General features: G+C 48.2%; 1 protein-coding gene across 2 annotated transcripts in view; it reads right to left on the minus strand.

The window, feature by feature from the left end:
• The window catches only part of NUBPL (NUBP iron-sulfur cluster assembly factor, mitochondrial), a 228557-nt gene that overhangs the window by 164311 nt on the left and 46365 nt on the right, over positions 1-17881 (minus strand). The window contains exon 1 of one of the 2 annotated variants that reach the window (XM_069638467.1): positions 12008-12704. The exons of the other annotated variant lie outside the window; for it this stretch is intronic. Within the exon in view, the coding sequence (XP_069494568.1) occupies positions 12008-12145 (138 nt within the window). The 5' untranslated portion in view covers positions 12146-12704. Of the gene's footprint in view, positions 1-12007; positions 12705-17881 lie in introns of those variants that run through there. 2 annotated transcript variants of the gene reach the window in all.

Genomic DNA, 17881 nt, shown 5'->3' on the forward strand with positions numbered 1-17881 from the left:
TTCTCGGAATTGTACATATATTGCTGCAGCCACAATACAGGCACCCCTGGTGCAGACCCTTGGCCATCTGAGAAAGGAACCAGAGAGGCACAAAGGCTTCGCTCTAGATAGGAACTCAAGCCGACATTGGCTGCAACATCTGTTTTTTTCAAAAATATAGACCTTTGAGTTATGTCAACATTTAGGCTGACCAAAAGCAGACTGTTTGTTCTATGCAAAGAAACCTTGTGACTCGTATGAACTGCAATCCAAGTGTTGTCTGCGCTCACAAGCCTCATCCTCATATAAACAACGAGACAATGTACAGCAAACTCAAACCATGTGCTTTGGTTGTAATATATTGTGTTCTTTCTTGAAACTAGGCTTACTATGAGCTGGAGACCCAATACTGCCATTGAATCTTCATGGACAAGCATACTTGTTAAATCCGTTCAACAATATTGTAATATTTGTCATGTGAACTGGGCCCGAACCCTAGCATGTAAATTATTAGTTTGGAGAGGGGCTGGACAATGATTGGAAAAGTGTATAAAATAGCTTGCATTAAGATGTCCTGCACTCTCACCCCTCACTGTGTCTGCTGGTACACACTGTGCGGTGTTGGGAGCCAGATAGCTATCTGTTTTGCTTTGAATTCTGTACAGGAAATCAAGATACTTGTATTTTTTGACCTGTGATGGGTGTATTTCATTTTGTGGTACTAAGCCTCTATATTTCTTTGGTCTTTCAGAACTGCTGACAGGAAACACCTTATTGAGTCTAGACGAACAGGCAAATTGTGCACGTGTTCACAAGCTACAACCTGCAGCTGCCAAAAGCCTTTGTGATTAGCAGTGCTTTAAGCACCTTGAGATCCACTTTAGGTGGCGCCCCTACCTACTTTTGGAATTATGTGTACCTTCATTGTCAAGCCTTAGGTGCTTAGGGGCTTGCAGCCATTTCCTCATGGGAAGAGCTTCAGAGAGAAGCTAAACTATCTGAATGTTTCAATGGGGAGCACCATAGCCGGTGTCCTCAATGGGCTGCAGGCAGTGAAGAACTGTGAACGCTGTTTATTAGCCCCCCTTTGCCCCTAAACCTGGAAAAGAGAGGTGGGGTTGAAACCCTGAAAAGGCTTGCTCTGCTCATGAATGCATGTCCATGGCTCATTACCCTATCCATGGATGAGGATCTTGATCGCGACTAATATATATACCATTTTTAAAATCTTCTCTGGCAATTCTCGGTAATGCTCACCATCAAAGATCTTCTGAGAAAGATGCCGGCGCTAGCCAGCTTCTTACACAGCGCCTCGGATCTGGACACTTGCAAATCCAGCATAATACATCTTTCGGTTATCAGCAGCATGGTTAAATGGGAAGCTCTTTAGGTGGACAGCAGCAGGCACAACAGTCTGTGGGGAATAGGTCAGTGTGTCACAGGCCCTTCGAATAAATGTGAACGCTGGGTAATAAGTACTGGGTGGGCGCATTTGTAACTGAAAAGCCTCACAACTCCACTTAACTATGCCTTCTTTCAAACAAACTACGCTGTGAAGTAACTGCCTTTTCAAACTTTCTAGTTTAGTTCTATGATTCCAAGTCTAAAAAGAGTTTGCTTTTTTATGGAAGTTCATGCTTACTTCACTTTGTGCATAAAGACAAGTTGTGTTTTTAATTTTTGATGTTCCCGGGGAGTTTATTAGGCTGACATGACTGGGCATTCTGGAGCTTGCAGTATTCCATTCAGGGTGGGCAAAACAAAGCAAAAAACGAGTTTCTTGCTTAACATGTTTATAATGAGATAGGTGTACTTTTCTCTATAAAGCAGTGCATTATTTTAGTTGTTTAAAGAGAAACACATTTCTACTAACTAGAGTTGAGAGGGTATATGGTCAAGTGTCTAAAGGGCAGATTGAGTTCCAATCCCGTCTACACATCTTAACTAAAATGAATGCTTCTGGGCAAAACCTTTTTGTCACTGGGCTCTGCCTGCAAACTGGAACGAGAGGTATGGGTTTTGTGTTGTGGGGGGTTGGAGAAACAGGTCTCCAGGTAAGAGTATTTTAGCAGCTCATGTATGACTCTTAGAGCTAAGCCAGATGCCTAGGCTTTGCTCTCCCAATTCATTATTTGGCACCCCACCTCTATTCTTTACCGCCAGCACAAAAGGTAAACTCTAAGTCCAATCTCTTTCCCATTCACTCCTACAGGTCAAAGAGATGATGCATCCCTTTCCTGTTAAGGTTGTGCATCACCTACAAACTCACATGCATACATTGAATCTTTTCTAATCGCTTTTTCTAGGGCAATCCCTCTTCCCTCTGTACTTATCTATCTCTACTTAAAGTATCTTGTCCCTGCAAGATTTACCTTAGAATATAGCCTCTGTAATGTATTTCCACGGAATGTTCTATACACTAGTCTGTTGCACCTGAAATTATAACCCCCGAGATCCACCGTTCCGAAGCAGTCTATTTTATGATACAGTCTCTTTCCCGTTTCATTAATTCCTCTATCCTGAAGTCTTACCCTTTCCTCGTGAAGTGACTGGTCCATGCGCAGTCTCACTCCCCCACCACTACCGAACTGCGATTATTTTCCATTTGCATATATTTTTCAGAATTATGCAGAAAAGAATCTCTCAAATTGTCCCGTCAGGTTGGAGATGATCGGCAAGCTCTGAAATTTCAGCACACATCATTCGGTAGATTTGCATTATTCGTGTGGTTTAATTTTCCTAAATAAAACATGACTTTGTGTACCAGAATGAAAAGTGGAGAGAGGGAGGATTGTCGAAGCATTTCACGCGGCAGCATAATTTGAGCTCTCTGCAATATGTCCTCTGGGTTACATGTGCAATAAAGTCACCTGGTGTTTGTCATTAATTGATGCAGCTTGTTGTTATGCATTCTATTAAATAAAAATGTGTAATCCCGGGAGGCCACCAGGGGGCGCACAGGCAATGGCAGCCTGAAACTCGCGCTCCGCCAACGGCCAGGTCGAACTGGGGATTGAGCCCTCCCCCCCACCCCCCGAGGTCCCCCTGCTGAGAACGAAGGAGCCGACACGGGCAGTTAACCCCCGGGGCCCCCACCGAGAAAAACAGCGGCTTCGGTAGCCCCCCCGGAAGGCTGAGATCCAGAGCTGAGGCCTTGGTGGTAAAACCGCCTCCGGAGAGTTGGGCGGGGGAGGAGCCATAGGCCGCCTAATCCAAAGGCCTACCTCCGCGCCGTGACTGGAGCCCCACGCGAGAAGCCAGAAGAACAGCGAAGCTGTCTCCCGCCGCTGACCGAGCTCAACACCTGCAGGCGCGGCGACGACCCTCTCTTGCGGCCCCCGATCGGGCGGGGTGAACCGCCGAGGACCCGCGGAGGAGGGGTCCCTCCCGCCTTTCCCCGGCCCCGACGACCACCATCACCACAGGCGGATCAGGGCATCGGCCCCCCCGGAGGGAACGAGGTGCCCCCCCCTAGAGTGCGCAGAGGACCCCCAAAGACCCCCGCTCTGGGTGTGAGGCCCCCGCCTGAGGCTGGCGGGGCGTGTGCCCGCCCGACAGCATTTGCTCGAGCTCCTGGGAGGTGCGGGGAGGGGAGAGCGAGTTATCAGTGGACCCGCCAGGTGACTCTGTAGCCCCCGCAGGAGCGAGGCACACTTAACGGTAAGCCGGGCAAACGGATGGGCTGGCAGAGGAAGCTTCAAAAATACTCTTACCAAGAATCCAGGCCCCGCATTCTCAGCCCGCCCCACTACAGTGCAATGGCATGGTCTGAAGCCTCGGCGCCCTCGGCGGAGGCAATGGAAAGGGGCTTTGCCTCCATTTTACAGGAGATAAGAGACATGCGCTCGGACTTTGCCCAAAAGTTCGATAAAATGGGCCAAATAATAGACAAAGTAGAGGATAGGCTCCTTCAGGTGGGATCTAGCCAGTCATCCTCAGCGACTCTGGAGGTGGAGATGGACATGAGGTTATCCGCCCTTGAAAGACGGGAGGAGGAGAGGTCGAGACAAATGGACAACTTTGAAAACAGGGAACGGAGAAACAACCTCAGATTCTTTGGGGTTCCTGAGGCAGAGGGGGAGACGGAGCGAGAGGTCACCCGTGTGGTGCGAGACATTATAGCCCTCCTCTTCGAAGAGATGACCACCAAACTCATATTTGACCGGGTGCATAGGGCGGGAGGACGGGCGGGTGGACCTCGATCGATTCTGGTCCGGTTCCACTACTACGCCGACAAGACTCGGGTGCTGGAGGCCGCCAGAAAAGCTCAGGAAGTCACATATAATAACTCCCAGGTCTCCATCTTCCAGGACCTCTCCGCATATATGTTAGCCAAGCGCAGGATGTGCCGCCCCCTCACACACCTGTTAAAAGAGAAGGGGGTACGATACAGATGGGGCTACCCCTTCTCTCTAACCTTCGAATACCTGGGCCAGCGGACGACGTTGACCACTGAAGAGGATATCAAGGGGGCCATTCAGGACTACGTGACAGACCCGGCCCCTCGGAGGGGGCCAACGGGACCCGACCTGGGTAGAGCGAAAGGCCAGGTCCCGTCGAGTGAAAGGAGGAAGAAATCCGGCCCAAGGAAATTCAGTAAGATGAACACTCCCTCCCCGACAAAGGAGGGAGAACGGAATGACTCCGAGGGATGAGCGCAGGGTATCCCGGCAGAGTTTGGCACGGGAGCTCGGACCATGGGGACGTGAAATGGGGCATGACCACCTGGTGGTCTGGAAACGAGAAACTGCAGTCTAAGTAGCGCCCTGAATCCCCGGACAATGCAAGTAAGGCGGGGCCGACTGGGGGGACGAAGGGAGGGGGGGTCTCAAGAAAATAGGTGCTTGTGAAAAGATTTCCTGGCCGTAGAAGGCAGGCTTGTGGTCTGGCCAAAATGCCAGAAATGGCAGAACTATCTGGCTGAACGCCAGGGTGGAGGGAGGGGGAGTACGAATCAGTGGGGGTTTGTTTGTTGGGGAAAGGGTCTAGGGGGCAGTTGGGGGAAGGCCCCGAAAGTGTCCAAAAGATGAAACAAGGGGAGCAAGAAGGGTGCAATGGCAGTGGCTAATAGAGAGGAAAACACAGATCATGGTTGATGTCCGGCTGGCCCTGGGTGTGGGCACCCTCAACGTGCGGGGGCTGAACACCCCCACGAAGAGATCTCTGGTCCATAGGGAGTTCAGGAGGGCGAATCTTGACCTGCTCTTTCTGCAGGAGACACACTGGGCAAAAGGAAAAGAGCCCAGAATGCGGGGGGGCAGAATTGGAGAAGTCTTTCATGCCTCCCACAAGACCAAAAAAAGAGGGGTGGCCATATTGGTGGCAAGGGATACAGTCTTTGAAAAGGAGGCCATCCAGAGAGACCCCTAGGGTCGGTACTTGATGGTGCGGGGTTCCTTGCAGGGGTCCCCCTTGAAACTAGCAGTAGTGTCTTGTCCTAACGAAGGCCAGGCCCAATTCTGGGAGCAGGTAGGGGAAAAATGGAGACTGTTCTTTCAGGGCCCACTGGTGGTGGGGGGGAGACTTTAACATGGTCCTAGACCCGGCTAGTGATAGAAGACGGGTTGGCCCCCAGCACCTCAGACACACAGATGAGGTCATGGCGCAACACTTCCAAAGGGTCAACAGAGACCTGGGACTGACGGATACGATCCCATCTCCCAGGGTGGGGACCTCCCCCTTCTCCTACCACTCAACTATCCATAACTCGTTCTTGAGAATAGACCACATCTTGGTAGACGAGGTCCTCACCCCATATGTAGCGGGCTACCGGATAGACCCAGTCCCCTGGTCTGACCACGACATAGTCTGAATCACCTTAGCGTTGGGTTGGGGTGAAGAAAGTAGGGGGCGCTGGAGATGCAATGATGCCCTGTTAAGAGACGAGGTACTGGCCCAGGAAATCCTCGACTCTATAACAGAGTTTTTTTGAGTTTAACGACAACGGGGAGGTGGCCATGCACACACTTTGGGACGCCTTTAAGGAAACCCTACGGGGAGTCCTCATAAAAATAGGCTCCATGAAGAAGAAGGAGAGGGAAGCTCAGGAGAAAGCCCTGCGGGGTAAAATAGCCTGTTTCCAGCCGGGGGGCTCCCCGGACCAAGCTGTAGAGCAGGACCGGGTGGCTGCACTGGAGGACTACAGGCTTCAACTGAAAGATCTGCTCCTACACAAAACTGAGAGGAGCCTCTTAATGGTGAAACAAAAATACTACGAGAAAGGGGACAAAGCTGATAAAATCCTAGCCTGGAAGCTAAGGGAAGTCCAGAGAAGTAGAAGGGTGAAAGAGGTGAGGGATACCCAGGGACATCTCGGCCGCGACTGCTCCCACATATGAGAGGCCTTTCGCCAATACTACAGAACCCTCTACTGCTCGGAGTACGAGGGGGACGACTCCCAGATAGAGGATTTCCTAAACTCCATACAAATTCCATCCCTCTCGCGGGAGATGGCAGAGGGGTTAGAGGGCCCGGTGACAGAGGATGAGATTGATAGGGTGATAGGCGGGATGAAGGTGGGAACCTCCCATGGGGATGACGGCTTCACTGTCTATTTTTATAAAAGATTCCGCTCCACCCTGGCCCCGTTCTTGGCAAGAGTCTTCAATGCTGTCCTGGTAGACGGCATCCTCTACGAGGCCATGATGGGGGCCATAATAGCAGTCCTGCCCAAGGAGGGGAGGGACCCGCGGAATGCTCCTCGTACCGCCCCATATCTCTGTTAAATATTCACATTAAGATTCTGGCCAAGGTGGTGGGGAGGCGGATGGAGGGAATTATACCAAAGCTAATCCATGATGACCAAGTGGGCTTTATTACGGGAAGGCAAGGGTCGGATAATATTCGCAAGACAATAGACCTCCTCCACTTTGCCCAGAGGTCAGGGCTAAACGCGAGTGTCCTCTCCCTGGACTCGGAGAAGGCCTTTGACAGGGTCGAGTGGCGATACATGGGGCTCCTCCTCCAGAGGATGGGCTTCGGTCCCCACATTATGAGCTGGGTATCCGCCCTCTACAGGGCACCCACGGCAAGGGTACAGGTGAATGGGAGCCTGTCCGAACCATTTCCCCTCTCCCGAGGGACAAGGCAGGGCTGCCCTCTCTCCCCCCTGATATACGTCCTCACGATAGAGGCTTTGGCAATAGCAATTAGAGCTCATCCGGACATCAAGGGGATCAGAAGGGGGGACGTTGAGTTCAAACTGTCCCTGTTTGCAGATGACATCCTGGCATACCTGGTGGACCCTGGTGCATCACTTCCCCCCTTCCTGGCATTGGTAGCCGCGTTTGGTCGCTTCTCAGGCTTGAAGATAAATGCCGCTAAATCTGTCCTGCTCCCTATGAGGACAACAGACCCGGGGCTCGACCCTCTAGACTGGTTTCATGGGATCAAAGTAGAGAAGGCCGCTGTACAGTATCTGGGTGTTCTCCTCACCAGAGACATATCGAAATTGAGCACCGCAAACTATGACCCCATGATGGCAGAGATCAAGTCAGATTTGAGGAGATGGGACAAGATGACCCTATCGTGGTATGGCCGAATGACTTCAGTAAAAATGAATATTTTACCACAGCTTCTCTACCTTTTCACGGCTCTCCCAACCAACATCTCCGCTCAGACTTTTAGAGAGCTACAAAAAGGGGTCCAAGACTTTGTGTGGCAGGGGAAAACCCCGAGAATAAGGAGGACCACTCTGTCTCTGCCTGGGGAGGAGGGGGGATTTGGGCTCCCGGATTTTTACCTCTACTTTTGTGCCGCCCAACTACACGTCCTTCTGGAGCATATGAAAGAGGGAATGGGAACGTATTGGACATACCTGGAAGACATGGACGCCCATCCCCTGAAGGTACGAGACCTCTTGTGGGCCCCTCGCGGGTCGATCCCTCAACACTTAAGGTCCCACCCGACCCTGGGAGTCCTCTGGGACATCTGGAGAGAGGGCCCCCAGACCGCTCACCTCACCACCTGGCCGTCTCCGATGACCTCTCTCTGGGGCCACCCCCTTAGATTGGGAAGCAGGGGGGTCCGGCACTCTCAGTAATGGTCGGACAAGGGAATGGAATGGGCGGGGCGGCTGTTCAGCGAAGGGGACTTCCTAACATATGAGGACCTCAGGGAGGCTCTCGGAAGAGACTTGCTGTCCATCTTCGAATACCTCCGCCTGAAGGGCATCCTCTGCAACCCGTCATGGGGCCCGAACTTGAGGAGACAGCTGACCCCCTTCGAAAAACTCCTCAATCTGGCGACCTCAAGGAAAGGGGCAGTGTCCAACATGTACAAGATCTTAAACACCTTTGACCTTCAAGGGAGAAGAAACTTTCGTACATTTTGGAACAACCTAGCAGGTGAGGAGATCTCCGAGGACGCCTGGGCCAGAATCTTCAAAATAACATTTCATGGAAATTTGTTCACCTCGGACATGGTGCACAACTTTAAGGTGCTACAGGGGTGGCACAGGGACCCCGCGAAGTTGTTGAGGATGTTCACGGGGATCTCGCCTAGGTGTCCGAGAGGTTGTGGACAGCCGGGCACCAGAGGACACATGTGGTGGCTCTGCCCGAAAATTCAGGACTATTGGGGATCAGTGCGGGATTGGATGGCAGAGGTAATAGAAGAGCGTTTGCCACTGAATCCCTGAACAATGTTGTTGGGTCTCCCCCCAGAGGAAACAGAGCTATATCGATACCCTAGGATGTGGGAAACCATGCTGAGGGCGGGCAGAGTGGCCCTTGCCCAGAAGTGGAAAAGCCCCGAGCCCCCCTACAAAGAGGACTGGCAGCTAAAAGTGAAAAACATGTTCTTGATGGACAAACTAACTGCGATGGTGAACAAAGAAAGCAGCACGTTCCTCACAAACTGGTATGGTGTTCAGCAGTCTTGGGGCTGGGACGTACATTGACATTTACACCAGGCCTCCGGCCTGAGCGAGCCAAGACGGACCCCGAAAGGTGAGACTACGTGCCAGGGAGCCCACGACCCAGGGAAAAGCGGCATCTGGCCGTCAAATGAAAGGCAACAACTCGCATCATCTCCACGGTATAGACGATGGACTGACCATTGACATTCTCCCAAGGTAAATATAGGTTTTTGGACACAGGGTAAGGGGGAGGGCAGGGGGGTTTCTCTTGGGTTCTTGAATGTAATTGTTATTTCTAAAAATGCTAATAAAAACTAATGTTTAAAAAAAAATGGGTAATCCCACAGAAAAATAAACAGACTGTCACTGAAATTGATTGAGTAATTTTATTTTGTTAAGTCATTTCATTGTTTTGGTTAATTTGGAAAGCACGTCATACTGAGCCACCTATGTGGGCTTGGTGGGATAATCATGTTTCCACTTCACCTTAAAACATACTTTTCTAGACCTACCTACCTACATAAATACAAATAATGTAGACCAGCACAAAAAGACAGCACTCTTACATAACGAAATAAGGCAGCAAAGATCCTTGTTTTGCCTTTTCTAACAGTTGTGAAACACTTTTTGAAACAGTTTTTATTTCCTGATGTCAAAAAACACGTATTCTACAACTGGGTTAATTTACTAATCTAACTGCAATCCTACAATACTTGGGAGAAGTTCTGGAAGTTTGTTAAGGAGCAATTAGGTTAGGACCACAAAGTTCTAGCAATGCTGCACTTGTACTAGGCCCCAACTCCAATAAGAAACAACAAGGATCCCCTTTTCCAGTTCTGGTCAAAAAACTGTGACACACGCTGCCCAAACCTCTCCACTTGAAGGAGAACCACCTGACTTTCAGGAAACATCTCAAGACTTGGCTTTTCAACAAAGCACTTTGAATGAAAAGAAAAGTAATAGCAATCGAATAATCACTGTGCACCAAAAACATGGGCTGATTTATGACAAGCATTTTTCTTATCTCTTGACACTACAATATGTGGAAAAACAAGCTCACTAATGAAACCACTCCTGCATGGCATTGGTCTGCACCTTTAATCTCAATGAAATTTACCACCAAGAGCAAGGAAGTGACAACACCCTCACCTTCAACACCCTCATCTCCTCAAATCTTGCATCCTTAAACCTCCCATACGTCTACAGCATGCCTCCAACCTCACATGCTTTTGGTGGGTGTCACCCACCCTGCAATTAGTTTACTCACCCACAAAGCCCCTTACATGTCCATACACTCAAATGGGTTATCACCTGCCCAAAATACAAAAGAATTGGGTATTTTTTTTGCCCACCCTGGGGTCACAAAAGGTTGACAGCTAAGCTACAGGTGTGCTTCTAGGTCTAATTTACATAACAGATTCAGACCCTATGCATCTTCTATCCACAATCATGCTATTAATGGTTGCACTCCATAATCCAGGGGCTACACATGTGGCTACCTGCCCAGTCGGTACCAAACACAAACAACATAGAGATTTTCATATTCCCACACAGGTAATGGGTACTTCCTAACTGCATCCATCAACATTAAAGGTTTCTGCATCTGCCTTCCCGCTATGCGACTAACACACCCTGCCCTCCTTTCTTACAGAGCCATGTGGAGCGAGGGCAAAATTTTGGCAGACCGGGGACTGTATAAGAACATTTTACATTACATTACAATTGGAAATATAATTTCAAACAGTATTTAGTACAGCAATATTATCATTGGGTAAGTTTCATGCATCCTCTTTTCCTTGTTTTGCAGGATGCATATCTCAAAGTTCACAAAGTGCCACCACCACGATGAGAGATCATCCAGTGCATTAACAGCGCAGACGAGTTCAGAGGCTAAATATCTACGCAGTGGACCCCTCTAAAGGGTCACGCCTGTGGTGGGTGACTGAGGGTGTGCAGCATTTTAACATGTTGCTCAGTTTCAACAGAGAATTACAATTGCAGCAATTAGACATCAATAGGACCCAGGGAGGAATATTAGCAGGGACTTCTGTCCCTTAAGAAATGTGAATTGGGAGTGATTAGAAGTGGCAGTGCAAGTGCAGCATGCTCTGTTTGAAATAAGACTATGATTTTGAAAGTCAAGTGAGAACGTTATGTCTCACATTAATGTGCCTGGTGCTGCTGTGACTTTTCATGCAAGATGGGGAAAATAAAGCTAAAGTCATACTCATTTTGCCCAACATATTTCCTTGACAAGTTATATAGAGTAAGGTCAGTTTATTGTGAGATGCTCGTTTTTTTATGTTGCATGTGTTTTTCCAAGGTATTTCTATAAACAAAGCCTTATTAAGTATGTACAGCAAGTAAACCTTGAAAGATATGTGATCAACTGCTTAAATTACCTACATCCCATGTTCACTCCCTAACCAAAGTGTGTGATCCTGGGCCAATCATTCAATCTCACAGTGTCTTATTTCACTCCCTAACCAAACTGTGATCCGGGGAAAATCATTTCATTTCAAATTGTCTTATTTCACTCCCTAACCAAGGTGTGTGATCTGGGGCAAATCATTTAATCTCAGTGTATTATCTGAAGTGATTCAGTTCATAGCTTATATTATTATAGCATTATGTTAAGCCTGTTATAAAAAAATTAATCCTCACTCATGGTTTTAATAGGTATAGAGCTGCTACCCATATAATAATAATAATAGTGCCATGCGTGCATTTCACACCACAAAGTTATTTGACACTCAATTAACTCAGGGCAAATTATTGTAATGTCGCTTCCTTGGTGACTCAAAGTACCAAAAAGACTGATGATGCTTTTTGCAGTGCTCTTTCTATGAAGTCACTTATGTTGTCAATACGTATGCAAATTTGGATGTTTGCATATGTTTTGTCCAACAGGGCCTGGACTGAGCTCTAACAGACGAGTGTCCTGCATGTAAAATGGTCCTACTGTTTTTGTGCTGTGTATATGTTTAAATGTCATCTACGACTAATGTTAACAAAAAAGTGGATGGAGAACAGGGGGTACACATTACACCATATGCAACTGTGCGCACTGCAGGCTGCTTCTGATGCGCTATCACGCCTAAAGCGTCCTGCGAAACCATTCTGTAAAGTTGGCCACCCTAACTCATACCCATCCCACGCCATTCTACTTACTTTGAAACAACACCGCGCCGTGCCCAGTGACAAAGGGGCGCGTTCTTTGAAGAACAGTAAACCCCGCCATAAAGAAATCGTTTTCTGGCCCAGAACAAGCCTAGACTGCAGGAACAGGGCTCCAAGTGGTGCTGTCATTTCTGCTCCTGGTGCCTCAACCAGTCTAAAGCATCCCACTAACCCCAGGCTTAACTTTTATGGCCCCCAACAGCCGCAGTGTCTGAAAACCTTTACTAACACCGTAGAGTGAGTGACTGACAGGAACAGAGGACTGAATACCCACCCGACCCCCACAACTGGGAGTGAGCACTTTAACTGTTAACCAAGGACCAGCATGCGACTGACTCCTGTAACCGGCCAGATGACCAGTGCCCTGCAAGAACCATGATGTGAGTCAGGACTGCCACTCACTGAGCTAAGAGCGCCATAGCGTGACTGACTCCTTTGAATGAAGCCAGAGGAAGGCTGACCTCCGTGGCTCAAGACTGCCACAGACTGAAGGGCACACTATCACTGAACTCAGAGTGACTGCGACACCTCGTGTGCTGCCCGTTAAAGCCTGCACTCGGTTCTATTGCTCCCTGGCTCTCTCCTGCTTCTAAAGGGCCTCTAGTAGCGATATAATGATATTGTTTCTCATTCGCCCCCTCCCAACATGTCTCCTTGCTAGCTATTGCCTAGCTTTTGACTACTTCCTATTAGAGGAAAGCCCCCTGGCAACGTGTTCGCATCACGTGACTTACGCGTTTCGTTGCGTGATGCGCTTATCCCTAGATCTTCCGGCGCCATCGCTCAAGAACGTTTTAGGGGCGGGAACTCTGGTGAGACTGACAGGCAACCACGTGCCTAAAAGCCGAGGCGGTAGCCTCTCCTCCAAACGGAGAGACGCATAGCCAGTTCCCACAAAATACCCCAGGCGGATTTATGGTCATTGTTCGTCCTAAATATAATTCGGGCTTTGTGGTACTGTGAAGAAATGTTCTCGATGGAGGTATGGGGCCGGAATAGGGCAGGGGAAACAGGCAAAGTCAGAATGTTTTTTTTTTATTGAAATGTGTTGTCTTTGTAGGGTTGAGCCTGCCCTGGGTGAGAAAAGGTCTCAACTGAGGACAGACGTGCCCAGTGGCACTCATCACGTGTGACACGAACACATTTTAATACTTTGCCGCATGTGCACAGTTTTTTAATATCACCCAATGACTCAGAGTCCGTGGCCTTGCTTTGAAAGGTATTGGCATAGTTGACCTAATGTCAACTTGACCTACTCCCATTTCACCACATCTTTTTGACCTAATTCGGTAGGTCAAATCGTACACTTTAAAAAATAGTTGTGGGGTGGGGTAAGGGAATAGGTTGAGGCAGGGGGAAGTCAGGGAGGGTGCAAGGGTCTCGCCCTCATTAGGGAAGGTTGCGAGCGGCCTCCCTCCGCAGTAAGTAAAAAAAAAATGAAGTCAAAAGAATTAGGTAAAATGAGCAGTAGGCCAAGTTTTTGGTTGTATACGAATTGTTCGTTTTGCAACTGTTCGAATTACAATTGACCTTTTCACAATTGACCGAATTGTGAAGGTCAATTGTAACATATATGTGGGGGGAAACCCCCCACAACCCCCCACCCAACGCCAAACCCCCCAAAACCCCTATATATATATATATATATATATATATATATAACCAAACCGATATATATATATATATATATATATGGTCAATTGTGAAAAGGTCAATTGTGACCCTTTAAATTCGGTCAATTGAACGAACAATTTGGGTAATACCAAGTTTTTAGGTCAAACAACCCATATCCGCTTTTAAATATTAATTTCTGCAGTGCAGCAGAATTAATTCCAAGCCTGTGCTGAGGCAGTGGCAGGCACTCGTTGCCAATCCTGCCTTACGCTTAGCTCCCAACCCTTTGTGTCACCAATGCAGGTGAAAACACCTGTAGAAGTGAATGGGCGTATGAGGGACTTGGTGGGTGATTCAGCTCCTTGCAAGGTGGGTGCCACCTGCAAAAAGCTGGTGTGTTGAGAGCTATGCCTAAGCAGCCGTTGTCTGCACCCAGGATTGGTAATGGTCACGTCGTGGGCGGGTGCGCGCAGCCGTTTGCCCACTTGCTGCTGGATGAGCTGCTTTGCGCTCTTGAGTCTGCATGTCCGAAGTTATGCCCCCAAACAGACCTGGCCGTCGTTGTGTATGCTCTGGAAGTCTAGTCGGTTTTGTTTTATCTGCAGCCAATTCAGTCCAGTGTCTCCGAGCAGTGACTGTTAGATCAGTCTCAGGTAAAGTTCAGAGAGTTGACAGCAGAGCGAGCAGCCACAACAGACTCTTTTTTCACTAGGCCCGGCTGTGCCCGATCCTACACTTTTTTGTATGAACGAATTTAGAGACGTGTCCATCAGCCCTATTTTTCATACTCTGGGGTTGTAACAAGTATATGAGGCACCCTATAACGGGTAACATTCTGCAGCTATAAGCAACAGGGTGCTGTGAACGCGTTGCTAACATTGGGGTAGTCAAGCAAGTAACTGATTAAGAGTGAGGTGTGTTTATGTTAACACCTAATAGCGATTCATATGCACAGCTGGGCTCACTGCCAGTGCTTTTTCTCTCTTTGACCGCGAGCTAAGGAAGCCATCTAGGGACTCGCCTATGCACTTCACCACAGCCATCATGTCAACAAGGGCAGTCGTATCAGAAAGGAAAGATTAATAAACACGATGAGCCGAGTACACGGGGAGAGCGCCTGGCTTTATTAATGATTAACAGCCACACCCGCAGCATTTTGAACACAACCTGCATAGCTCTCAACTCACACGCTTTTGGCGGGTGTCACCCGCCTTGTAAACAGCTGACTCACCTGCCAAGCCTCCAGCACGCCCATTCGTTTCAATGGGCCTCTCACCCGCCAAAATTAAAATCGGGTGTTTTCACCCGCCTTTGTGACACAAATGGTTGAGAGCTATGAACCTGACAGCAGAAAAGACCTAGACAGAAACAGGGAAGTGTCTGACACTGGGACAACTCTGCGCACCACAGTGCCTTCGTTACTGATTACCTCATGTGCATACTCCCAGACACAGGCACAGGCATCTTAGACAGGACAGCGCCTGACACTGACAGCATACAGTACAGGGTTTTCCCCCAAACACAGTGACAGCTGCTGCTGAAAGGCATATGCTTACACTGCATAGTAACCAATCACCTGACACTTAACCACACAGGTGCAACATGCAGCTCCTCAGTCACCCACACAGAGAAGTAGCATAGCTCCTGATTGAAACATGAGCATGGCATCTAACAGCAGCAAGTGGTTGATACAAAGACAGCAAAACCCTAGACACGCACAGGGGCATGAGCACACCGCATGGCACCAACAAAAAAAAGGACTATATATACCAGGTGAGGAACTTAACCCATTGAAAAGTGGAGTGGAAAACCTAAATATCCTCCTTTGATAAACATACTAATGCCAGACCATCTTCCATGTTTCAGCCTCATTCAGGGCCACAAAACCAGCTGCATTAGACAATAGTGCATAGGACTTCAAGTATACCTTATCTAATTTTTCTATTTTTTCTATTTTCTATGTGTTTGTAACGCGCCGACAGCCCGCAGGCATCAGGATGGAGGTATGCGCTTGGTTCAGCTCACAAAAAAGGGTCACTCAAAGGGTCGCACATAACACATTGAAGTATCACACAAATGCAAACGGCAAACATGAAAAGGTTACAAAAAAGCAAATTGAAAACTTGGCAGCTCTGTGAGCGATATACGTGGGGCATAGTGGAGGGTTACCAAATTCGGACAGTGCAGAGGAGGTTATGTGGGGGCTTTCTTAGGGTGGCCAACATTCTAAAATCACCTTGCAGGCCACTTTATCACACAGCTCAACCATTCTAGCCGCCACAGAGGGTGATAACAGAGGATTTTGTTTTTGGCTGAAGACAGCCTGTTCATTTTTGGTGGGTGAGAGCCGCCCATTAAAGTGATTGGACGTGTAAGGAGATTCGTGGGTAAAAGAACTGATTCCAAGGCAGGTGACACCCACCAAAAGCGGGTGAGTTGAGAGCTGTCCACTGACAATGCCAAAAGGTTGGGCTTTTGTGTAGGCATGGGAAAGGCACTTGCCAGACACTGCCATAGTGGTATTAACTGGCTATTGATGCTAGCAGGTGCAAAATGGTGAGAGTACACAGGCATCTTCTACCAGTGCCTGCCAAATGCCCAATACTTCTTAACAAGCTAAAACGGTTTGCTCTGTAAATGCTTGTTTTAAACAGGACTTTAGTGAAGGACACGCATAGAGCTCATAAATCAACTGGCTGAAGGCAGACCTGGTTATGACATTTTTATTACACCAGTAGCACGTTTACAACTCTAATTAAGGCATTAACTCTCAGACAACTGCCTTGGGAAAAGGGCACCGGAGTACAAAATCTGATGGTAAGGCTTGATTAAAGTGAGCTCAAAGAGTTCCCATCAGGAGGTGTTTTTTGGCTGGCAGGGGCAGAAACTGCGTGGGAATGGCCATAGGGATTAGCATAGCCATAGGCAGTTAATAGGTGGGCAAATAGCTAAACACCTAGAAGTTTGAGTCCCTCCTCATATGCCATTTCTTCCTATCTGTAGTATAATGCAATAGTTCTGGCTTCTACATGGCGCTAAACCTAATAGCCCAAAGTAAAAAGCATGCAGGTTAAGTGGAATGCTTTATTCGTACAGTGTCATGACCCAAAAACCAGAAATGCTGTATAATCTGCATCAGTGTCCTTTGTCACTATGGAGATGCGGGTGCATATGCAGCAAGCAGCGCTTCCCAGCGTAGGAGCACGTAGTGACGTATGCAGCGCATCACTCCCCTTCCGGAATCTCAGAGACTTCAACTGATGGAGGAAGCTGATTTGCGCGTAGCAAATTCTGTTACTCGACCACGTACTTCTCTTGACTCTGTCATGTTCCCTTTTCCTTGTTCTGACCTCCTGTCCTATCTAGTTCCCCATCGTCACCTCTTACAGGTTCCTCCTTTGTACACCCTCCGTCCTGCCTCATTCTTACCTGGTTTCCCTGGCCACCCCCTTCATTTTTCAGCAAGTCTGCCTTTAGTACATCCAAGGCACTCCTGGACTCTCCTGCTACTCATCTTCATACCATACCAGAGGCTTATTGGCCATTGAAGGTTTTCCTCTGTTGCTGCCATTCCCGGGGGTCCCCTGTACAGTCAGACGACAAAGTTATCAGGGTGACTTCTGGGAAGGACAGGCCCTATCTCCAAGACTCCTGGGTGTAAACACAGAGTTCATATAAGGCCTGCCGCTTTCGGTTAGATGTGTTTTGCTCCCTCGGCTGTTTCAAAACCCTTTCTTTATGGCATCATTTTTCTTCCAAATGGAAATTGATAGCAAATTTAGTGGCGGATAGAACTTATAAATTTACATAATAGTTATTTTGTTTGCATTTTCAAGTTGTAAATGCATTTTAAACCCTCACGCTTTCTACTAGCTTCTCTATCCTGAGAGCTAGAGGCCATCTGCATGGTCGCAAATTGTTAATCTTACTTCTGTGACTGTGACAACCACGACTTCCATTCTTTCTCAAATGTGGAGCAATTAGACTCTTCATCATTGAGGGGTACACGTCCTCCTCATTTTTTACTAAGCAACTATTGAGGAAGCCTGTCCTGCTCCACAATACTATGGACTTTTGTGCAAGTGGGCCAATTCACAAGCAGCCCAGATAGAGAAACCAGTCAACAAAAAGAAGGTGGCAGCAGTGAGTGGCCGCCTGAAACTCCTGGGCCTCGTAAAAGAAAAGAGTTGGATGGCAACAACAGGGCCCACAAATGACATAAATCAAACATCAAAAAACTGAATTACCGAA

The sequence above is a fragment of the Ambystoma mexicanum genome, chromosome 14 (genome assembly GCF_040938575.1).
Source record: "Ambystoma mexicanum isolate Mex_15411 chromosome 14, UKY_AmexF1_1, whole genome shotgun sequence".
NCBI lineage: Eukaryota > Metazoa > Chordata > Amphibia > Caudata > Ambystomatidae > Ambystoma > Ambystoma mexicanum.